The sequence below is a fragment of the Triticum urartu genome, chromosome 5A (assembly GCF_056163025.1).
Source record: "Triticum urartu cultivar PI428250 chromosome 5A, HENAU_Tu73, whole genome shotgun sequence".
Classification (NCBI taxonomy): Eukaryota; Viridiplantae; Streptophyta; class Magnoliopsida; order Poales; family Poaceae; genus Triticum; species Triticum urartu.
The window spans coordinates 534403912-534427514 of NC_141877.1; the positions used below are offsets into that span (position 1 = coordinate 534403912).

Below are 23603 nucleotides of genomic sequence, written 5' to 3' on the forward strand. Positions count from 1 at the left end.
CCCACCTGAATATATTGATCACTATGTGCTAAACTCCCAGATAGTTATAAACACCAAACACCAACTTTACATGAGGGACGAGAAGAGCATCACGTAGGCAATGCCGAGAACGCACGCACCCATCCCTCTATGTGTGATCGACGAGCTTCAGACTGCCGATCACGCCAGAGGACCGCGTCCTCCCTACAGCAGTAAAGCAGGCGAGCAAGGGACGGCGGCAAGCGTTGAAAAACAATCGCGTTCCGGTGTTTCCAAAGCTGCCAGCAGCATAGCATGACGAACTCGACCTCCAACTTAACATTTGTCGCCACCGCAGCAGCAAGAACGCCGAGCTTGCAGACCGTAGCACCATCGACAACGACCTGGATATGCCTCCAGAACGCCACCGCGAACGGGCAGGAGAAGAGCATGTGGTTAGCAGTTTCCAGAGCAGCAGAGCAGAGTGGACAGCCGACATCTTCAGCATCGACAATGTGTTTTCGAAGCAGGACGTCCCTCGTGTGGACGCGTCTTGCACCAGCAGCCAGCAGAAAAACTTCACCCGCGAGGGCGCGCGCGCCTCCCAGATCATGGAAGCGAAGCCAGCGGTCACCCCGCCAAACCACAGCAGCCTGTACGCGGAGCTGGACGACAGGGCGCCTTTAGGCGCAGCGGCGTGCAGAAGTTTCCTCTCACCCCCCCCCCCCCGGCCCTTGCAGGCAGCGCGGCCAGGAGCGCCGCAACCACCGCGAGCTCGCGCTCACCCACCCTTGTCCGCCGGGGCACCAGGCAGCGGGCGAGCCCGCGTGCACGCACCTGCCCGACCGTCGCCTCTGCGTCCAGGGCGTGGGAGAAGAGGGCTGGGTACGCCACCGCGACAGCCCCGCAGGGCAGCCAGTGATCTCACCAGAAAGAGCATGTGTTCCTGTCCCCGACGTCGACAACGAAGATGGCGCGGTAGAGAGGGAGCAATTTCACGACCGTGGCCCAGTGCTCACCAAGGGCCAGTTCGCCGTGAGCAAGGAGGGAGCGTCCACCAGCCCCGCCCCATATCTAGGCTGCCCACCGAGAGCCGGGGGTCATGTGAAGGCGATGTAGCATCTTGAGCAGCAGGCACAAGTTTTGTGTTGCCAGGTCGTGGATTCCCAGCCCGCCCTCGCTCTTCGCTCGGCACACGCGCTCCCAAGCAACAAGGCATTGGGCTCCGTGAGAAGAACTACTAGATCGAGCAATATATCTCTGGGTTGCTAACATCTGGTATCAGAGCCAGACACCATCCTTCCCCTCGCTCGATCCGACGCGGATGTGAAGCTTGCGGCAAGGTCTACATCAACTTGAAGCCATGGATCCATCTATCAAGGATTATTTTGAGAAAATCCTCTCCCGCATGGAGGAAATCCGAGTCGAGCTTCGCAACAGCACAGACGCCATCAGGTCCAACAACGTAAGCTTGATGGCATGAATCTCACTGCTCTGCAGCAGGAGCGCGCCCCCTCTTCGGCGCTGCTCGGTGAGAAAGGACTTGATTCGGCTGCTTTATCCACTACCCCAACCCCACTGAATACTCCTGTCGCGCCCCATAGCCGCCTCGCGGCCGTGGCGCTCACCCCATCATCGACCATCGGCGTGGTCTTCTCCGGTGGTGACGGCAAGTTCGTCGGCTCCGCCACCCCTGCGACGACCATCACCATGCCTGCAGTCCTCCCTGACACCTATTCACCCGCTGCAAGGACGCACAAGGTCGTTGAGGTGCTCTGTGATGTGTCTCCTGACTGCATCGTCATTGCGCCCGGGACCTGTTCGACAGAATGCTCGAACCAAGTCGGTGCCAAGTCGCTTCCGCCTCCAGTCACGGCGGCATCACTACTCCCAAAAGCCACATGTGCGCTCGTCGCCGACCTCGTTCATCCTGCTACCAATGCTGTAGCTGCAATGCAGCCATTCCTGGACCATGAGCTGGACGTCTTTCCGCACACAAGGCATCAGGGGCTGCTGCTACGGCCGACGCCGTGGCCATCGTTTTGGATGGAGTCTGTAGAGGGAAACGAGGTACAACCCATTCCGTGGCCGTCGTTTCCATTTGGAAGGTTCATGGAGCATATATGTCTGCTTGTTCAAGTGCATCACATTGGTTTGATTAGTAGTACCTTTCCATTGGACTTATGCCATGTTGGAGATCTTGTCTGCAACCTTCCTCGACACTGCATGAGGGTACTACCTGTTCAGATTTTCTGCTTGTGGTGTTTGAAAGCGAACAATGGCGATTCATGTTTCACTAAGCGGCTGTTACATGAAGGACGCTCAAGCAGTTCTTTCCTTCAGTTCATGCAATCTGGACCGTATGAACTAGGCTGCTGTGGTGACATCAGTTGTCCATTCAGTACATGGACCTTTGCATGGAGAAAAATTCACAAAATACTCTTATGATGCCTTGTAATGTATTACTGGACAAGGGATGTTTACAGTATTACAGGGTTTATGGAGAAACCAGTTCAAAAATGCTGCAATCATCACATATTCAGTGTGTACAGCCAAACTGTTACTTTGGGGTTGGTGTTGCCCAAGCATATCTGAAACAGAAGGAAACCAATGCTGCTGTTGTTGACGTGTTGGAGCATAGAAATAGAACTCATCAGGACCATGAGTTACTTCTCTATTTCCAGCATCCACCTGATCCAGCAAGTATTTGGGAGTGCATGACTAGCCGAAGCTTTCATCGGGGCCAAACCTTATTGGTCATTTTTCATTCAGGGCCACCACCTCACATTATCTCTCTGATGGCAGTCTACTATTATGATCTGATTCTCATGGAGGAGCACTTCGGTTGTTTGCAGAATGCACAGTTGCAGTCTTGGTGTCTACTGGATCAAAGAACATATCATGATAAACAGTTAAATCAAGAAGGTTACAGTTGGACAGTGGCTCAGGGAACATCTTGTATTCACACATTTCATACAGGTTATCTGATCTATGTGGATTTTATCAACACTACAATGTTGGGTTCAGAGGCGATACACGGGAAGCAATTAAACTACAAGGGCTTGGTGTCATATTCATGTTGTGTGCTACAGCAACGGGAGGGTACTGAATATCTTGTCCATGGTACTGTTTCTGCTGAATTTTATTTGAAGAAGTACCCATTGGTGAGGAAGCTGGATAGAAGTGGTTCAAATAATTCCGTTGTTAGTACCCTTATTTCCCTCATGCATAGCAGTAACAATTGTTCTCTTCGGAATCTCCTATTACTTGCCTGGTTGGATTCAGCTACAAGCCCCAGGCCCTATGGATGTTTTCCTGAGAAGAAGTGCATAGTGGTTGTTAAACTAGCGGTGCATTCTGTGGGGCAACTTACTGAAAGAATTCACAAGTGCAGAATTCAATATCAGTGTATGGAGCATGACACAGATCAGAGTTCTTGTGGGATAAAGCCTGGGTTGTATCTATTCTATGCAATAATGCAAACACTAGCCGCTGGGCATTGATGGTGTTGCTTTTGGAGTGGCCATTATCTTCCCATCGGGAGTTTCTTGTTGGGGCTATAATTATAAGTATCTCTGTTACTTGCACGACAAAAATGAGCACGACAGGAGGTATCATATTCAGATTTTCGTGGCGGATGCAATTGTGGTTCCGTCTGGTTATAGACAATTCCGAGGGATGGATATGTCTAGCAATGGCTGTTGTGTTTACCTCTACGAGTGAGAATGCAGAAATCCAGAGCATTATGGTACATCTAGAAAAATCAATGCACTGGCAGTTCAGGGGGAAAGAAGAACAAGAGAGCAATGGAACCTGTACGGGTGACAACAAGATAAGTGAGCGCCAGGAAGCGATCATCACAATGTTATTCGCTAGTATAAACTACTCCAGCATGCTACAACACTCAGCCATGGGAGTCTTGAAAAATGAGTTGTGGTGCTTCTGTCATCCATGTCACAACAGTCCAGCAGCATTACTTGGACTACAGAAGTTGACAAACCTACAACTGAGTATGGAGAAGGCAATAGCCAGTGGCGAACTACATCAGTGGGTGGCCCTCATTTTCTTGCGTGGAGCATGGGAGCTTGATCACATACATGACAAGTCGATGGAGCTACTAGGTTTCCTGTCGACATTCTCTTGTCAGTCATTGAAGTCAATGGGGAGCGGTGCAATTTGGGTGTTGGGCACACTCGAGGATCCTGGGAGCTTCATGACTGTCGAGGGAGGCTTTTTGATTTCAGCTTCCAATCAAGAACATTTTGAAGGAAGGAAAGGCATCATCGTCGTCACTGTGGTCTTCGTGCAGGTCTATGCCGACCATGAATACTACCTCGGTTTCGACTACTATGGTACTAACAATGGCTACGTCCTCAACATATTCTTTGGCTGGGTTCCCTTCGACCACAACAATTACTTCTCCCTCGTTGAAGTCTACCCCGACTCTGGCCAAGGCCAAGAACATCAAGTGCAATGGGATCCGGGTGGTTCTCGGTGGCGCCGGCTTGGGGTCAAGCCGCATTTCAAGGAGGGGGGATGTCAGGGACCTTCCTAGCCCATACATATACTGGGCTGGCCCTTGGATATCACATGGGCCGGGCCTGCCTGTGCATTACCGACTGCTACGGGCTACAAGTACTGGGAGAGGAAGCAACGAAGAATCTATCCAGTGGATCAACGAACCGGTGGCGGCGGCTACCTCTTTCCCCTTCCTCCTCCTTCCCCCAATTCTTGTATCCAGGCTTGTAATCTCTAAATTGCTACCTGAGTTCGTGAGAAGAACTACTAGATCGAGCAAAATATCTCTGGGTTGCTAACAGTTCTGCACTCCGAGCAAGCGCCACTGATGCTACAATAGATCAAATGTACTGGTTTTTCAGACCTTTGGCTACATATATTGGCTAGCCATGGACCAGTTTATCTGTTTACTTTATTTTGTTATGAGCTTACAAACTGATAGCCACAGATCTTCTTTCCTTTTGCATTTTCTTGCATCTTTCTTTATACACCTCTTCTTTTTCCAAGTCATCAGCTGCAAATAGTTGACTGATACGGATGCTGAACATCTTTCATTTTCTTTATTTTCCACGCAGTTCTGAAATTGTGAGCATTCATATACAGTCTTTGGATCAAATAACAAAGGCAGCACACATAATTACAAGGTAATAGAAAGTTATTGGCCTATTCTTTCTCTGTTCCTTTCTTTTTTGAGATAATATCATCCATGTCATGATCCTAACTTGACCAAACTATACTGTACTAATGAACATATAGGCCTAAAAGCACTATAGATATACTTCGACGAATTTTCTCATACATATCCTATGAGTGCTTTCAGCACATTTTAGAGTCCTGTCAAATATTTCTGTTGTTGACCAGAGATACCGATTTATATTCTCTTGAATAATTTTTCTTTATGTATCCATACTGTTTTCATACATATTATGCAGTCTGCCTTATGTATATTCTAGCCCTTTTCTTCTTTTGTTTATATAATTTGAAAAACTGTCAGCAATCATGTAAACTATTTGGACCAAGTAGCAGCTGTGATTGAAACAAGAGTGAGACATCAAAAAAAATGTCTATGCTATTGTCAACTACTTGCCTAGCCCTTTCTCACATTATTGTCTATGCTATACTTTCCATCTCTGCTGATTATCCTACTCTCATGTACACACTTATCACATATTGTGCAGTTTGCATTAGTTGTTCTCCTAAATGCTCCTACATTGTCTATATTGTTGATTATTCCGAGGAATACTTTTTTTGTTCTATGCAGCGATATTATTCCATACGACTGTATTTTTTTTCTTAAAGAAATCATCTGCTTTACACTGCCTGTCATTCATACTTGTTTGCCGTGAAATCCCCAGGACCATAATGGAACCCAATAATGACTTCCACAAGAATGTATTCATGGGCCATGCACATCAGCATACAAGACTGTGCAATGTGGCATTATCCGTTTATCATTTAGCCGCTTTCTCTAATCTTCAGGCAAGCACCCGAAGCAATTATTGCCGCCATAAACGAGAGACTCAACACACATGTAGATCCACACATACACAGAATGAATGACCGAAGAAAAAGTGGTTCTCTCTCTATTCCCAACCATTTTATTTTTCTTAGTTTTATTTGCTTCTATTTCCAAGTTCCTAAAACTGTAATGCAAGTCCTTGAGTTTTTTCATGTACATGAATTGATCATGTTTACATTACAGGGTGAATATACAATACTACCCACATCAAGTCGGAATTGAAAGCGAAGAAATGGCTAACCCTCACCATCCACCTCTACAGCCCTCAGATTTACTGCCTTCAGGGTTTCAACATTCTAACCATTTTGCTACTATTATTGCTGCTGATTGGGTTGGTGACGAACTGGATCGGAGCGAGTAGCTAGATGTGGATGGTGGCGGCTCGAAAGGATTAACCCTCAGCGTCAACCTCTCTTGCTGCTCGGTGGCGAGATGTAATTGTCCATAGTGGTCCGAGGTACAAGGAGGAGGACTCGGAATGTGGTGTTTACTCAATTGTGAAGCACAAGACATTTCCTTAAGGGATGCAAGCGGGTGGTCCAATGAAACAAGTCTGCCACATTAAGTCAAAAAGCGAGAGGAGGGTATGAGGGGCGGTGTATATATGGACCAGGTGCAGGGTGTAGTTCACGAAGGTTGGCCCTCATATCTAGCTCAACGAGATTATAGTTTTAAAGATTTAAATATTCCATTGTGTTGGTGTGGTTCAATGACATGTGTGTCGTGCGGTGTCTGAACTCATCGCCTTGGCACTGACCACGTTCGGGCGCATTGTGATCAGGTGCTGACAGCGCAGCCACTGACAAAGGTGGAAGGAGGATAAGCAATTACACGCGTGGGGCACCAGTTTGAAGTAGAGGATGTGGACCCGTGGGTCTTGAGTAGTCTTGGGTGTGTGATTTTTTTTCCCGTTGCAACGTACGGGCATGTTTACTAGTAATACAAAACAAAATAAGTATTACTATACGTATTACGTTCGTCCGTCCGACTACAGCTAGGGCTTCATCTTCCGTACGCAGCTTGATATGATATCTCTCCTTCTCTCCTTATAATAATATAAAGGGGCTATTGCTTCTTACCATCGTAATTTCGTTCGTTTTTCGTCCGTTCATCGTCCGTCCACTTCCCCATATTATTTCCTACTAGGAAAAGTGCCCGTGCGTTGCAACGGGAGAATACAGTAAGTGTAGCACAACGCTACTGAGCAAATGCTAGAGTCCAATTAAAATGTATAAGTGTGTTCCATTTTCACTTGGTCACGTAATATTGAAAGTGTTGGGGATCGTAGCAGAAATTTAAAATTTTCTACGCATCACCAAGATCAATCTATGGAGTAATCTAGCAACGAGGGGAAGGGGAGTGCATCTACATACCCTTGTAGATCGATAAGCGGAAGCGTTCAAGTGAACGGGGTTGATGGAGTCGTACTCGTCGTGATCCAAATCACCGATGATCCTAGCGCCGAACGGACGACACCTCCATGTTCAACACACGTACGGAACGGAGACGTCTCCCACGCCTTGATCCAGCAAGGAGGAGGGAGAGGTTGAGGAAGAGAGTCCAACAGCAGCACGACAGCGTGGTGGTGATGGAGTGGCAGTTCTCCGGCAGGGCTTTGCCAAGCTCACGCGGAGGAGGAGAGGTATTGGAGGGGAGGGGCTGCGCCAGGTTCAAGGGTGTGGCCGCCCTCCCACCCCTCCACTATTTATAGGTGGGGAGAGAGGGGGGGCGGCCCCCCTAGATCCCATCTAGGGTTGAGGGCGGCGGCCAAGGGGGGGAGGAGTGCCTCCCAAGTCAAGTGGAGGCCCCCCCCTTAGGGTTTCCCCTCGCCCATGCGCATGGGCCTTGGGGGGGCTGGTGCCCTTGGCCCATTAAGGTTAGGGCGCCCTCCTACAGCCCATGCTACTGTATTGGACGTGGTGGAACATTTTCCGGACCTCCGGAATCCTCCGGAACCTTCTGGAAGCTTCCCGGTATAATACCGGAAAAAACCGAACTTTTCCCGGAACCCGAACAACAACTTTCCATATATAAATCTTTACCTCCGGACCATTCCGGAACTCCTCATGACGTCCGGGATCTCATCCGGGACTCCGAACAACATTCGGTAATCACATACAAGTCTTCCTAATAACCCTAGCGTCATTGAACTTTAAGTGTGTAGACCCTACGGGTTCGGGAACCATGCAGACATGACCGAGACAACTCTCCGGCCAATAACCAACAGCGGGATCTGGATACCCATGTTGGCTCCCACATGTTCCACGATGATCTCATCGGATGAACCACGATGTCGAGGATTCAATCAATCCCGTATACAATTCCCTTTGTCTATCGGTACGATACTTGCCCGAGATTCGATCGTCGGTATCCCGATACCTTGTTCAATCTCGTTACCGGCAAGTCTCTTTACTCGTTCCGTAACACATCATCCCGTGATCAACTCCTTGGTCACATTGTGCACATTATGATGATGTCCTACCGAGTGGGCCCAGAGATACCTCTCCGTTTACACGGAGTGACAAATCCCAGTCTCGATTCATGCCAACCCAACAGACACTTTCGGAGATACCTGTAGTGTACCTTTATAGCCACCCAATTACGTTTTGACGTTTGGCACACCCAAAGCACTCCTACGGTATCCGGGAGTTGCACAATCTCATGGTCTAAGGAAATGATACTTGACATTAGAAAAGCTTTAACAAACGAACTACACGATCTTGTGCTAGGCTTAGGATTGGGTCTTGTCCATCACATCATTCTCCTAATGATGTGATCCCGTTATCAACGACATCCAATGTCCATGGTCAGGAAACCGTAACCATCTATTGATCAACGAGCTAGTCAACTAGAGGCTTACTAGGGACATGGTGTTGTCTATTTATCCACACATGTATCTGAGTTTCCTATCGATACAATTCTAGCATGGATAAAAAACGATTATCATGAACAAGGAAATATAATAATAACCAATTTATTATTGCCTCTAGGGCATATTTCCAACAGTCTCCCACTTGCACTAGAGTCAATAATCTAGTTCACATCGCCATGTGATTAACACTCACAGGTTACATCGCCATGTGACCAACATCCAAGAGTCTACTAGACTCAATGATCTAGTTCACATCACTATGTGATTAACACTCAAAGAGTTCTGGGTTTGATCATGTTATGCTTGTGAGAGAGGTTGTAGTCAACGGGTCTTGCCATATTCAGATCCCTATGTATTTCGCAAAACTTTATGTCATATCGTAGATGCTGCTACCACGTTCCACTTGGAGCTATTCCAAAATGTTGCTCCACTATACGTATCCGGTATCTCTACTCAGAGCTATCCGGATAGGTGTTAAGCTTGCATCGACGTAACTCTTTACGTCGAACTCTTTATCATCTCCATAACCGAGAAACATTTCCTTATTCCTCTAAGTATAATTTCGACCGCTATCTGGTGATCCAGTCCTAGATCACCTTTGTACCCTCTTGCCAGACATGTGGCAAGGCACACATCAGGTGCGGTACTCAGCATGGCATACCGTATAGAGCCTATGACAAAAGCATAGGGGACGACCTTCGTCCTTCCTCTTTCTTCTGCCGTGGTCAATCTTCGAGTCTTACTCAACTTCACACCTTACAACTCAGGTAAGAACCCCTTCTTTGACTAATCTATTTTGAACTCCTTCAAAAACATGTCAAGGTGTGCGTTCTTTGAAAGTATCATCAGGCGTTTTGATCTATCTCTATAGATCTTGATGCCCAATATGTAAGCAGCTTTATCCAGGTCTTCCTTTGAAAAACACTCTTCAAACAACCGTTTATGCTTTCCAGAAATTCTACATTATTTCGGATCAACAATATGTCATCCACATATACTTATCAGAAATGTTGTAGTGCTCCCACTCACTTTCTTGTAAATACAAGTTTCTAGCAAACATTGTATAAACCTAAAAGCTTTGATCACTCCATCAAAACATATATTCCGATTCCGAGATGCTTGCTCTAGTCCATAGAAGGATTGCTAGAGCCAGCATACCTTTTAGCATCCTTAGGATCGACAAAACCTTTTATTGTATCACATACAACTTTTCTTACGAAAATTGGTAATAAAACTTGTTTTGACATCCATTTGTAAGATTTCATAATCGAAAAATACAGCTAATGCTAACATGATTCCGACGGACTTAAGCATCGCTACGGGTGAGAAATTCTCATCGTAGTCAACTCCTTGAACTTGTGAAAAGACTCTTTCCCACAAGTCGAGCTTCATATACGGTAACATTACCGCCCACGTCCGTCTTCTTCTTAAAGATCCATTTATCTCAATGGCTTGATGATCATCGGGCAAGTCCACCAAAGTCCATACTTTGTTCTGATATATGGATCCTATCTCGGATTTCATGGCTTCTAACCGTTTGTCGGAATACGGGCCCACCATCGCTTCTCCATAGCTCGTAGGTTCATTGTTGTCTAACAACATGATATCTAAGACAGGATTACCGTACCACTCAGGAGTAGTACATATCCTTGTCGACCTACGAGGTTCGATAGCAACTTGATCCGAAGCTTCATGATCACTATCATTAACTTCCTCTTCAACGGACGTAGGCGCCACAGAAAACATCTTTCTGTGTTGCATCACTCTCTGGTTGAAGTAAAGGTTCGACAACCTCGTCAAGTTCTATCTTCCTCCCACTCAATTCTTTCGAGAGAAACTCCTTCTCGAGAAAGGACCCATTCTTAGCGTCAAACAATTTGCCCTCGAATCTGAGATAGAAGGTATACCCAACTGTCACCCTTGGGTATCCTATGAAGATGTGTTTGTCCGCTTTGGGTTCGAGCTTCTCCGGCTGAAGCCTTAAGCATCGCAGCCCCAAACATTAAGAAACGCCAACTTTGGTTTCTTGCCAAAGCAATGTTCACACGACGTCGTCTCAACGGACTTAGATGGTGTCCTATCTAAAGTGAATGCAGCTGTTTCTAACGCATAACCTCAAAATGAAACGGTAGATCGGTAAGAGACATCATAGATCGCACCATATCTCATAAGGTTCGATTACGACGTCCGGACACACCATAACCCAGTGGTGTTCCAGGTGGCTTCAACTGTGAAACAATTCCACAATGTCTTAAGTGATTGCCAAACTCATAACTCAGAAATTCTCATCGATCAGATCATAGGAATTTGATCTTCTTGTTATGATGGTTCTTAACTTCACTCTAAAATCGCTGGAACCTTTCAAACGTTTCAGACTTGTGCTTCAATAAGTAAATATACCTATATCTACTCAAATCGTCAGTGAAGATGAGAAAATAGCGATATCCACCGCACGCTTCAATTCTCATTGGATCACACGCATCAGCATGTATGATTTCCAATAAGTCACCTGCCCGTTTCGTTGTACCTAAAAACGGGGTCTTAGTCATCCTGCCCATGAGGCATGGCTCGCATGTGTCAAGTGATTCAAAATCAAGTGACTCCAAACATCCATCGACATGGAGTTTCTTCATGCACCTTACGCCAATATGACCTAAGCGGCAGTGCCATGAGAAAGTGGTACTATCATTATTAACTCTACATCTTTTGGCGTGAACATGTGTATTACCACGACCGAGATTCAATGAACCATTCACATAGGGTGCATGACCATGAAAGGTATCATTCATGTAAACAGAATAACCATTATTCTCTAACTTAAATGATGACCGTATTGCAATGAACATGGTCTAATCATATTCATGCTCAATGTAGACACCTGATAACATTTATCTAGATTCAATACTAATCCCGAAGGCAGATGGAGCGTGCGATGGTGATCTCATCAACTTTGGAAACACTTCCAACACACATCGTCACCTCGCCCTTAGCCAGTCTCCGTTTAGTCCGTAGCTTTTGCTTCAAGTCACCAATAATAGTAACTGAACCGGTATCCAATACCCAGGTGCTACCAGGAGTACTAGTGAGGTACACATTAATAACACGTATATACTTTGAAGTTACCAGCCTTCTTATCTACCATGCATTTGGGGTAATTCCGCTACCAGTGACCGTTCCCCTTACAATAGAAGCATTTAGTCTCGGGTTTGGGTTCAACCTTGGGTTCCTTCACAGGAGCGGCAACTGGTTTGCCATCCATGAAGTTTCCCTTCTAGCCCTTGCCCTTCTTGAAACCAGTGGTCTTGTCAAACCATCAACACTTGATGCTCCTTCTTGATTTCTACCTTTTGCGGTCTTAAGCACCGCGAACAGCTCCGGGATCAACTCCATCCCTTGCATGTCATAGTTCATCACGAAGATCTAGTAGCTTAGTGATAGTGGCTAGAGAACTCTATCAATCACTATCTTATCTGGAAGTTTAACTCCCACTTGATTTAAGTGATTGTAGCACCCAGACATTCTGAGCACATGCTCACTAGCTGAGCTATTCTCCTCCATCTTGTTGGCAAAAGAACTTGTCAGAGGTCTCATACCTCTCAACACGGGCATGAGCCTGAAATCCCAATTTCAGCTCTTGGAACATCTCATATGTTCTATGGCGTTCAAAACGTCATTGGAATCCCGATTCTAAGCCGTAAAGTATGGTGCACTAAACTATCAAGTAGTCATCAGGATGTGTCTGTCAGGTGTTCACAACATCCACAGACGACGTTGTAGGGGTTTGCACATCGAGTGGTGCATCAAAGACGTAAGCCTTCTGTGTAGCAGTGAGGACACTCCTCGGACTACGGACCTACTCCGCATCATTGCTTACAATATCTTTCAACTTAATCTTTCTCTAGGAACGTATTGAAATAGGGAGCTACAACGTGAGCTATTTATCTACAACATATTTGCAAAGACAATTTAGACTATGTTCATGATAATTGAGTTCATCTAATCAAATTATTTAATGAACTCCCACTCAGATAGACATCCCTCTAGTCATCTAAGTGAAACATGATCCGAATCGACTAGGCCGTGTCCGATCATCACGTGAGACGGACTAGTCATCAACGGTGAACATCTCATGTTGATCGTATCTTCTATACGACTCATGTTCGACCTTTCGGTCTTCCGTGTTCCGAGGCCATGTCTGTACATGCTAGGCTCGTCAAGTCAACCTAAGTGTTTCACATGTGTCCCGAGGCCATGTCTGTACATGCTAGGCTCGTCAACACCCGTTGTATTCGAACGTTAGAATCTATCACACCCGATCATCACATGGTGCTTCGAAACAACGAACCTTCGCAACGGTGCACAGTTAGGGGAACACTTTTCTTGAAATTTTAGTGAGGGATCATCTTATTTAAGCTACCGTTGTTCTAAGCAAATAAGATGTAAAACATGATAAACATCACATGCAATCAAATAGTGACATGATATGGCCAATATCATTTTGCTCCTTTTGATCTCCATCTTCGGGGCTCCATGATCATCGTTGTCACCGGCATGACACCATGATCTCCATCATCATGATCTTCATCATCGTGTCTTCTTGAAGTTGTCTCGTCATCTATTACTTCTACTACTATGGCTATCTCTTTAGCAATAAAGTAAAGTAATTACATGACGTTTATGTTGACACGCAGGTCATAAATAAATTAAGACAACTCCTATGGCTCCTGCCGGTTGTCATACTCATCGACATGCAAGTCGTGGTTCCTATTACAAGAACATGATCAATCTCATACATCACATATATCATTCATCACATCCTTTTGGCCATATCACATCACAAGGCATATGCTGCAAAAACAAGTTAGACGTCCTCTAATTGTTGTTGCAAGTTTTTACGTGGCTGCTATAGGTTTCTAGCAAGAACGTTTCTTACCTACGCCAAAACCACAACGTGATATGCCAATTTCTATTTACCCTTCATAAGGACCCTTTTCATCGAATCCGATCCGACTAAAGTGGGAGAGACAGACACCCACTAGCCACCTTATGCAACTAGTGCATGTCAGTCGGTGGAACCAGTCTCACGTAAGAGTACGCGTAAGGTCGGTCTGGGCCGCTTCATCCCACGATGCCGCCGAATCAAGATAAGACTAGTAACGGCAAGTAAGTTGATAATATCGACGCCCACAACTGCTTTGTGTTCTACTCGTGCATAGAAACTACGCATAGACCTAGCTCTGATACCACTGTTGGGGATTGTAGCAGAAATTTAAAATTTTCTACGCATCACCAAGATCAATCTATGGAGTAATCTAGCAACGAGGGGAAGGGGAGTGCATCTACATACCATTGTAGATCGATAAGAGGAAGCGTTCAAGTGAACAGGGTTGATGGAGTCGTACTCGTCGTGATCCAAATCACCAATGATCCTAGCGCCGAACGGACGGCGGCGTGGTGGTGATGGAGTGGCAGTTCTCCGGCAGGGCTTCGCCAAGCTTACGCGGAGGAGGAGAGGTATTGGAGGGGAGGGGCTGCGCCAGGTTCAAGGGTGTGGCCGCCTCCCACCCCTCCACTATTTATAGGTGGGGAGAGAGGGGGCCGGCCCCCCTAGATCCCATCAAGGGTTGAGGGCGGCGGCCAAGGGGGGGAGGAGTGCCTCCCAAGTCAAGTGGAGGCCCTCCCCCTTAGGGTTTCCCCTCGCCCATGCGCATGGGCCTTGGGGGGGGGGCTGGTGCCCTTGGCCCATTAAGGTTAGGGCGCCCTCCTACAGCCCATGCTGCTGTATTGGACGTGGTGGAACATTTTCCGGACCTCCGGACCCCTCCAGAATCCTCCGGAACCTTTTGAAAGCTTCCCGGTACAATACCGGAAAAAACCGAACTTTTCCCGGAACCCGAACAACAACTTTCCATATATAAATCTTTACCTCCGGACCATTCCGGAACTCCTCGTGACGTCCAGGATCTCATCTGGGACTCCAAACAACATTCGGTAATCACATACAAGTCTTCCTAATAATCCTAGCGTCATCGAACCTTAAGTGTGTAGACCCTACGGGTTCGGGAACCATGCAGACATGACCGAGACAACTCTCCGGCCAATAACCAACAGTGGGATCTGGATACCCATGTTGGCTGCCACATGTTCCACGATGATCTCATCGGATGAACCACGATGTCGAGGATTCAATCAATCCCGTATACAATTCCCTTTGTCTATCGGTACGATACTTGCCCGAGATTCGATCGTCGGTATCCCGATGCCTTGTTCAATCTCGTTACCAGCAAGTCTCTTTACTCGTTCCGTAACACATCATCCCGTGATCAACTCCTTGGTCACATTGTGCACATTATGATGATGTCCTACCGAGTGGGCCCAGAGATACCTCTCCGTTTACACGGAGTGACAAATCCCAGTCTCGATTCGTGCCAACCCAACAGACACTTTTGGAGATACCTATAGTGTACCTTTATAGCCACCCAATTACGTTTTGACATTTGGCACACCCAAAGCACTCCTACGGTATCCGGGAGTTGCACAATCTCATGGTCTAAGGAAATGATACTTGACATTAGAAAAGCTTTAGCAAACGAACTACACGATCTTGTGCTAGGCTTAGGATTGGGTCTTGTCCATCACATCATTCTCCTAATGATGTGATCCCGTTATGAACAACATCCAATGTCCATGGTCAGGAAACCGTAACCATCTATTGATCAACGAGCTAGTCAACTAGAGGCTTACTAGGGACATGGTGTTGTCTATTTATCCACACATGTATCTGAGTTTCCTATCGATACAATTCTAGCATGGATAAAAAACGATTATCATGAACAAGGAAACATAATAATAACCAATTTATTATTGCCTCTAGGGCATATTTCTAACAGAAAGAAAACTCGTCTGCTTAGGAAAATAAGTCAGAAGTGTGTGATTTTGTGGATATGCTTGAACAAAATATCACATGGGATTACACTAATAGAATATTCCAAGTCAGTTGAGAGATGTACTAACAAAATATCAAACCTGAAGTTTCTTAACCAGCATGCATACAGACTACTGAATATTGAAGAACAGTTGTACCTGAAGTTGATGGGCAGCAATTTCTGGCTCCAATTTAACCATCCAAGCTACTATATGAAAGATCATGAGTTTGTCAAGTAGAAAATCTTTTCTGATGTAACATTATTCCCTGATTTCTATGGTTGTTGGAGGTTGCCTCTACCATCAACCAATCCAAAGAGATGTGAGGCTGGATTTTATGGTAACACGGTTGGTCAGGCAACTGGGGTGTAGGTATGTAGCACCTTCTCCGGTTCTATAATTTCGCAAACGATAAAGATAATCTGAAAGGCAAGACTCTACCTGCGGCTTTTCTGTTGGACGCGAAGTTTGAAGGTGCTAACTTGATAGAAGTTGTCATTTTTCAAGGCCTATGATGTTGGTGCATGTTTCAAAGGTAACAAAAACATAACTACACATGTTAATTGGTTTTATACCACACTGCTTTGTTCATTGTTTTCATTGCTTCCAAATACTGACCCTTTCATATGTACCCTCACATTGATCATAGGCAGACATAAAATGCTTGTTTATTCACCACAGTGTATTGTTGTGATTTCTCCCAAATACAAACCCTTTGAGATATAACTTTGCTCCAAGCATGTTTCATTATGAACATGAAGATAGACACTTCTCTTCGAAATACTTTCAGGCACGGGCTTCACGAACGCTGCCAGTTTTGGAAAAGTCGAAAGCCCTCAATTCTTTTTGAAAAGCTGATGTCAAAGCTGCAATCTTTACGAACGCCGTCTTGTTAGGACCAACCTTCGACGATGCTAATATGAAGGACGTTGATTTCGAGGGCACACTCACTGGCTACATTGACCTTCAGAAGCTATGCAAAAACAACAAAATCAATGGAGGCACAAGATTTGAGCTGGGATGCAGGTCATTAAATCATAGACATGTTTATGGCAGCATCGGCATCCTCCAACACGATTAGTAAGCAAGTCTGTTATAGAGCACAAGCAGGTTGACAACAACTGCCCTTTTACTCCCCTTGAAAATATGTGTGTACAACCCTCTGCATATCATAAATATTCAGCAATACATACACAGCTGCAGTTGATCTGTACAAACACAATTTACACGGAAGGAAGTTTCCCATGATTTTCTTTGTAGATGTATGGTTCACAATTCAGCAACAGCATGCCATCACTTATATATGATGCATGAGTTGTATATGATGCATGAGTTGGATGGCATGCATTCTGAACTCAGTACCAATGTACACACAGGAAGTGATCAGACCCTATAGTACTATGTGCGTTTGCTTGACTACATTATTTGCCTCCTCCTGGGTTGGTTTGTCCTGCCATTATGAAAAGGAAGTTTAGGTTATTGTAGGAAAAATATCTAACACCTGGCATACACCAACTTGTAATGTAAAAACTGAATATTTTTTGGAATTGATCAAGTTCTTTAGCATGCCATGCTATAGTTATAGAGGGAGAGCAGGTGTAGAGAGAGAATTTTGAGCAATGCAGACCTTGCAGCAGTGCAGTACGGGGTGGGTGAGGAGGCCAGCCTCCACGCATCGGAACGAAGCAATGTACAGTCCCTATTGATATCGGTGTGTGACGTAACTGGTGTGGAGGATAGAGGTACTGATGCAAGCCTCCATGACGGTGCAGATGAGCAGATGAACCCGGGTAGGGGAGGATATGGTGGTGGAAGAGCTCGTGGTTGTCTGCCCCAGTGGCACCTCAAGGCAGAGCTCACTCCCTCGTGCCGCTGCTGCGTCAATCGCTTGCTTGCTCCGAGAGAAACGAGCACAGGGTGCAGGGTCGGCTCCAGGACAGACGGATCCAACCCTGGGGAGCTTGTGGTAGCCGGATCCCAATGGCGGCACTTGCTCCGAGAGAAACCAACGGTGGCTGCAAGATTTGTTCCGGTACCTACGGATCTGACGCTCGGAACCCGTGGTGGCCGGATCCCGACAGCGGCGAGCCTCCGTTGCACATATCCAGGCTCTGTCAAGCAGCACGTTCGGAGTCTCGAAAAGGCCCTTGCCGCCGGCATCAATGTTTTGCTTCTCTCATCTGCATCCACGGGATCCAAACCCCACTCCGCTCCTCTCCCCCAAGCCACCGAAGACGATATTTATGAGAGGGGTTAGGGAAGGCGGAGAGGATGCAGAGTTCGACTCTGACTAAGAGTTCTCTTGAGGGATGACGCACGTATATATATGAAAATTCAGTAACAGGATTGCTTCGTTCCAGTTTTCTTTGTCTCTTGATCGCAGGAAAGCAGATCTATCAACAATTGTATTTCCAGGACAGAATGCCCTACTAAAGTTATAACCATTGTTCTATGATCTATTTGAATTGATAGTTCGTCAAGCTAAACTCAGGACCTTGATTAAGAAATACAGATACCATACTGAGTGTGTTCTATCTTGTTCACAATTTTTCTCATCTCCACCTCAAAAAAATTCGATTATAGTTTATTAAACAACACTTTTCAGTTTTGTATTGTAAGAAAGAAAGCCAATACACTTCAACGACAGAGGAAGGTAGAAAATATTTTGCAAAACAGAGTGTCCGATTGTGCTTCGTCCGTGGTTTAACTCTTGAATGTAAAGAAGTGAAACAACTTGCCCGGTGAAGCTATTTCACATTTAACACTGACCCAGACCCTTTAAGCTACCCGAAGTAACCATGATGTATATCTTGCCTTCAGCATGATCAAATTATATCAACTGAAAAAACTACACACCAATTGCCAAAGCCAAACTTACCATTATTTCAGTCAAAAATGCAGAACATATACATATCAGATTACCGAATGAATTACTATCCTTGATGGTAGACAAAGGAAGCTGCTCACAGAACAATTCGTACTATGATATTATGGGCATATACTAAAGCATTTTGAGAAGCATAGAACTAAGCAAAGAGACCATGGATCTATTTTGATACCCTTCTTCTGAAGCTACCATTTCAGGTATCAAAATTTTGATGTGTGATCTGGTGTCCGAAGTAGATTTGAATGCTAGCATACCTGAAAACCAACATTTTTTCTATTTGGACCTTCTTAAAGTAGGTAAGTATTTTTCGGATAACAACTTCGCTTTACCTCAAAACTGATCAACCGATGTGCCAACGAATAGAACTATAGAATTCAGTAAAGTATGTGCTTATGTAATCCCAGATCCCTGTGATTCAAATAGTAAACTTCCAATGATGGGACTGCCTCTCACGTCCTTTAGCAGCGGAACTCCATCGATTAAATCCTGCTGATATAAAAAGAGAAAGTGATTACTACTGGGTAGTTATAGATTAGCCACCAAGAAAAAAAGCCAAATACAAAAGGAAAAATAAAGCTGGAATATTTATCCATTGCTTAGTGTAAAGAGAAAGCACATGCAACCATGCATTTTTTATCAATTATAATTGTTTCTACTGGTTTCCCTTCTCCAAATAACCTGGCAAATTGTACTAACAGACTAAACATATACAAATTATTGATAGCTTAGTTCATGCCTAACAGAGACCCATCGCCGACCCGACGCACCTTGAGACAGATCTTCTTCCTTTGTTTCTTGACTGATATGCTGCATAAAATTTCTGTTTACCATCCATAGTAGTTAGATTTCGATCAAAGCAACCAGGCAATTAAGCATATACTATTTCTACAGTGACTCGTAACATTATATACCTGTAGAGCTTCTTCATATACAACTCCCTCATTGCAACCAAGAGATCTATTTTCCACATTTGGATGGCTTTGCATGCCAAAGCCATTAAAAACTTCAGCATCATTAACTGATTAAAGGACATCATTGAGCCATTGACGGAGGAAACACCCCATATGTATGCGGTGCCAAAGCCATTGAAAACTTCAGCATCATTAACTGGATTAAAGGACGGCATTGACGGAGGAAACTGTAACGCCCTCGATGCGGCTATAGCTCTCACGTGTCGAGGCACGACTTAGAGACATAACCGCATTGAAAGCAATGTCGTAAGTTAGGCAATCTTCACAACATCCCATGTAATATAAATAATAAAGGGGAGATACATAGTTGGCTTACACTCGCCACGTCAATCAAAGTGCATAAATAACATTAGAACATTCAAACACTTATGGCCCGACTACGGCGCCAAAATAAAAGATAACCCAACATGCGACACGGTCCCGATCACCCCCAACCGGGCACCACTACTAATCATCAGGGAAAGACACGTAGTATCGTTGAGAGTCCTCGTCGAACTCCCACTTGAGCTCAAGCGCGCCATCTGGAGCGGAAACATCAGGCCCTGCATCTGGTTTGGAAGTAATCTGTGAGCCACAGGGACTCAGCAATCTCACACCCTCGCGATCAAGACTATTTAAGCTTAATAGGAAAGGCAAGATAAATATGTGGAGCTGCAGCAAGCGACTAGCATATTTGGTGGCTATCCTGTTCGCAAAAGAGAGCGAGAAAAGGAGGCAAAGAGCGAACGAGTAACTAGAGGGCATCCTGCGGCAAGCATTACTCCAACACCGTGTTCACTTCCCGGACTCCGCCGAGAAGAGACCATCACGGTAACTCACACAGTGGATTCATTTTAATTACGTTAAGGTTCAAGTTATCTACAACCAGACATTAACAAATTCCCATCTGCCCATAACCGCGGGCACGGCTTTCGAAAGTTCAAATCCCTGCAGGTTAGTCCCAACTTAGCCCATGACAAGCTCTCACGGTCAACGAAGGAATATACCTTCTCCCGAGACGTTCCGATCAGACTCGGTATCTCGGTTCTTCAAGACACTTCGACAGGTTAAAACAAGACCAGCAACACCGCCCGAATGTGCCGACAAATCCCGATAGGAGCTGCACATATCTCGTTCTCAGGCCACACTCAGATGAGACATCCTACGAGTAAAACCAACCCTCAAGTTGCCCCGAGGTGGCCCCGCAGTCTACTCGGTCGGACCAACACTCAGAGGAGCACTGGCCTGAGGGGGGGGGTTTAAATAAGATGACCCTCGGGCTCCGGAAACCCAAGGGAAAAGAGGCTAGGTGGCAAATGGTAAAACCAAGGTTGGGCATTGCTGGAAAAGCTTTAATCAAGGTGAACTATCAAGGGGTTCCCATTATAACCCAACCGCGTAAGGAACGCAAAATCCGGAAACATAACACCGATATGACGGAAACTAGGGCGGCAAGAGTGGAACAAAACACTAGGCGAGAGGCCGAGCCTTCCACCCTTTACCAAGTATATAAATGCATTAAGATAACATGGCAATATAATGATATCCCAACAAGTAAATAATGTTCCAACAAGGAACGGCCTCCAATCTTCACCTGCAACTAGCAACACTATAAGAGGGGCTGAGCAAAGCGGTAACACAGCCAATCAACGGTTTGCTAGGACATGGTGGGTTAGAGGTTCGACATGGCAATTTGGGAGGCATGATAAGCAAGTGGTAGGCATCGTAGCATAAGCATAGCAAAAGAGCGAGCATCTAGCAAAGCAAAGATAGTAGTGATTTCGAGGGTATGATCATCTTGCCTGCAAAGTTGTCAGAGTTAACTGGATCCTCGAAAGCAAACTCAATGGGCTCCTCGTTAGCGAACTCGTCTCCCGGCTCTACCCAAACAAGACAAACAAGCAACAAGGACACAATCAACCCCGTGCAAGGATCAAACAACATGGTGCAAAGATGGTATGCTATGCGGGATGCAATATGGGATGCATATGGAAGATTTGACAAGGAATGCATGAACCTGGCCTCAACTTGGAAATCCAAGTGCACCACTGGAAAGATGATATGAAATCTCTTGAAAACGATATAAAGAACGCTGGAATCGGAGTTACGGTTTGGAAATGGCAAGCAATTCAAATATGACCACGTTCTGCGATTTACAACAAGTAGCCATCTAAATGCAACAAGATGAACATGCTACAGCAACCAAACATGGCATCAAAATACATGGCAGGAATCCATTCATGAAGCTTAACAAAAGTCTAGCACTGAGCTACGGCCAATTCATCCATTAACAGGTTCAAACAAGCATGGCAAAAATGCATTTGACAAACAGATTTCAGACTTAGTGAAATTAACACTTGTCTGGAATTTCAGATCAGATAGCACTCTTTGGAGCATGAAAACAATATGCTACAGGACCTGAACATGGCAAAGTAAAGCATGGCATGGAGCTACTCAAAGAGCTTAACAAAAGTCCCTTAATGACCTTGAGCCAAAAGGGATCATAAAATACATTTTCAAGCATGTGAACATGGCAAAAACATAATCAGTTCTCAGACTTAGTGAAAACTGGAACATGCTGAAACGGATATCAAGTAGGCATGTTTACGAGCTCGATGCACTCACTACAGAGAAATTCATGACAAAACTAAGCATGCACCCATCAAGAATACACAAAATACAAGCTAGACATGGCAAGAACAATAACATAGCATGCACGGATCAACTACAACATCCTCGGCAAAATCGCTAACAAGTAGACAATCTGCCCAGATTCATGAAATAGAAAAAATAGAGCTCGATTGACTCAAGTTAGGGTGCTCCATAATTGCAAACAAAGACATGGATGGATAGAGCACTACAAGATTAACAAAACATCCTTACTGATCATCCTCAAAAGAGGCACGGATCACTAGGAAACAACATGAACATATGGCAATATGAGACAACCAGCTCAAGGACTTGGTGGAAATGCTAAGTCCCTGAAATCAGCATTAACAAATGCCTCACTTTGCAAGCTTGTGCTAGTCACCACACACATCACAAAAATACATGGGTTGCACCTCTGGAAAGATGGCAAAACCCTTAACAAAACATATGTAGAGCTCAGGGGCATATCATGCACACAATAATCATGGCAAAAATGACAAATAACTAATTGGAGCAGCAGATCTGACAATTATCTCAAATAGCACTCTTCTAACAGCATTTCGGGCATCAAGATGAACTCAAATGAAAATGATGCAGTGAGATGAAATGATGTGCTCTCTAAGACGAATATTTTGATATGCTATATGCCCAAAACGGAGTTACAGATGCAAAGTTACGATGCGATGAACAGGAGCAAATAATTAGGGTTTAGAGGCAAAAGTCAACCCAAACGGGATCTCAGATCCAGATCCGGTGCACGCGGTTCGAGGTTCGTCCTCGCCGGAGATGGAGCTTGCCGGAGTCGAACTTGGCGCGGAGGAGGGGCTCGCCGGCCGGTGGTGGTGGCCGCGGGCGCGAGGGACGGCAAGGTGCGGCCGGTGGAGGGAGGAGCTGGCCGCGGCGGCGCTTGCTCCGCCGGCAATGGCGCGGCGGCGGCGAGGAGGCTCTTGGGCGGCGGGCGGCGAAAGGCGGCGGGGTCCGGCGGGGAGCGGCAGGAGGAGGCGGCCCGGACGGGAAGAGGACGGCGGCGGGGGCGCGATGGTGCGGCGGCTCGGGCGCGCGGGCTGGGAGGGCCCCGCCTGGGCCCCGGCGGGCCGGCGCCCGGGCAGGACGGTGATGTGGGCGCGGCGGCGCGGGCCAATGGTGGCTTGACATGTGGCGGCGGGGTGGAGACGGACACGTCCGGCCCGGGGAAAATTGTCCGGCGGCGGCGCGTGGAGTGGATCTAGGGTTTCGTCCGTGAGTTGAAATGGGGGGCTCTATATATAGAGGTGGAGGGAGCTAGGAGAGTCCAAATGAGGTGCGGTTTTCGGCCACGCGATCGTG

The 23603-nt window shown here is 45.9% G+C and overlaps 2 protein-coding genes and 1 pseudogene across 5 annotated transcripts; 2 read left to right on the plus strand and 1 right to left on the minus strand.

The window, feature by feature from the left end:
- The first annotated feature begins 14 nt into the window (after positions 1-14).
- LOC147972560 (uncharacterized) lies at positions 15-4917 on the plus strand. The gene has a single exon (XM_087521526.1). It carries the CDS (start codon positions 1438-1440, stop codon positions 2404-2406), a length of 969 nt encoding a protein of 322 aa, XP_087377652.1. The 5' UTR covers positions 15-1437; the 3' UTR covers positions 2407-4917.
- On the plus strand, positions 4118-16872 carry LOC147972561 (thylakoid lumenal 17.4 kDa protein, chloroplastic-like; annotated as a pseudogene).
- Positions 16873-17407: 535 nt separating this feature from the next.
- Positions 17408-19881, minus strand: LOC125538754 (uncharacterized). Of its 4 annotated transcripts, none has more exons than XM_087523228.1 (4): positions 19590-19881; positions 19446-19485; positions 19008-19164; positions 17408-18217 (listed from the first exon to the last, which is right to left on the minus strand). In XM_087523228.1, the coding sequence occupies exons 1-3, from the start codon at positions 19802-19804 to the stop codon at positions 19069-19071; spliced, it is 351 nt and encodes a 116-aa protein (XP_087379354.1). In that variant the 5' UTR covers positions 19805-19881; the 3' UTR covers positions 17408-18217; positions 19008-19068. The 4 variants fall into 4 exon arrangements, 2 of the variants coding, with proteins under 2 accessions (XP_087379354.1, XP_087379355.1); XM_087523229.1 differs by lacking the exon at positions 17408-18217 and adding an exon at positions 18676-18932; XR_015603442.1 differs by lacking the exon at positions 19446-19485.
- Positions 19882-23603: the final 3722 nt, after the last annotated feature.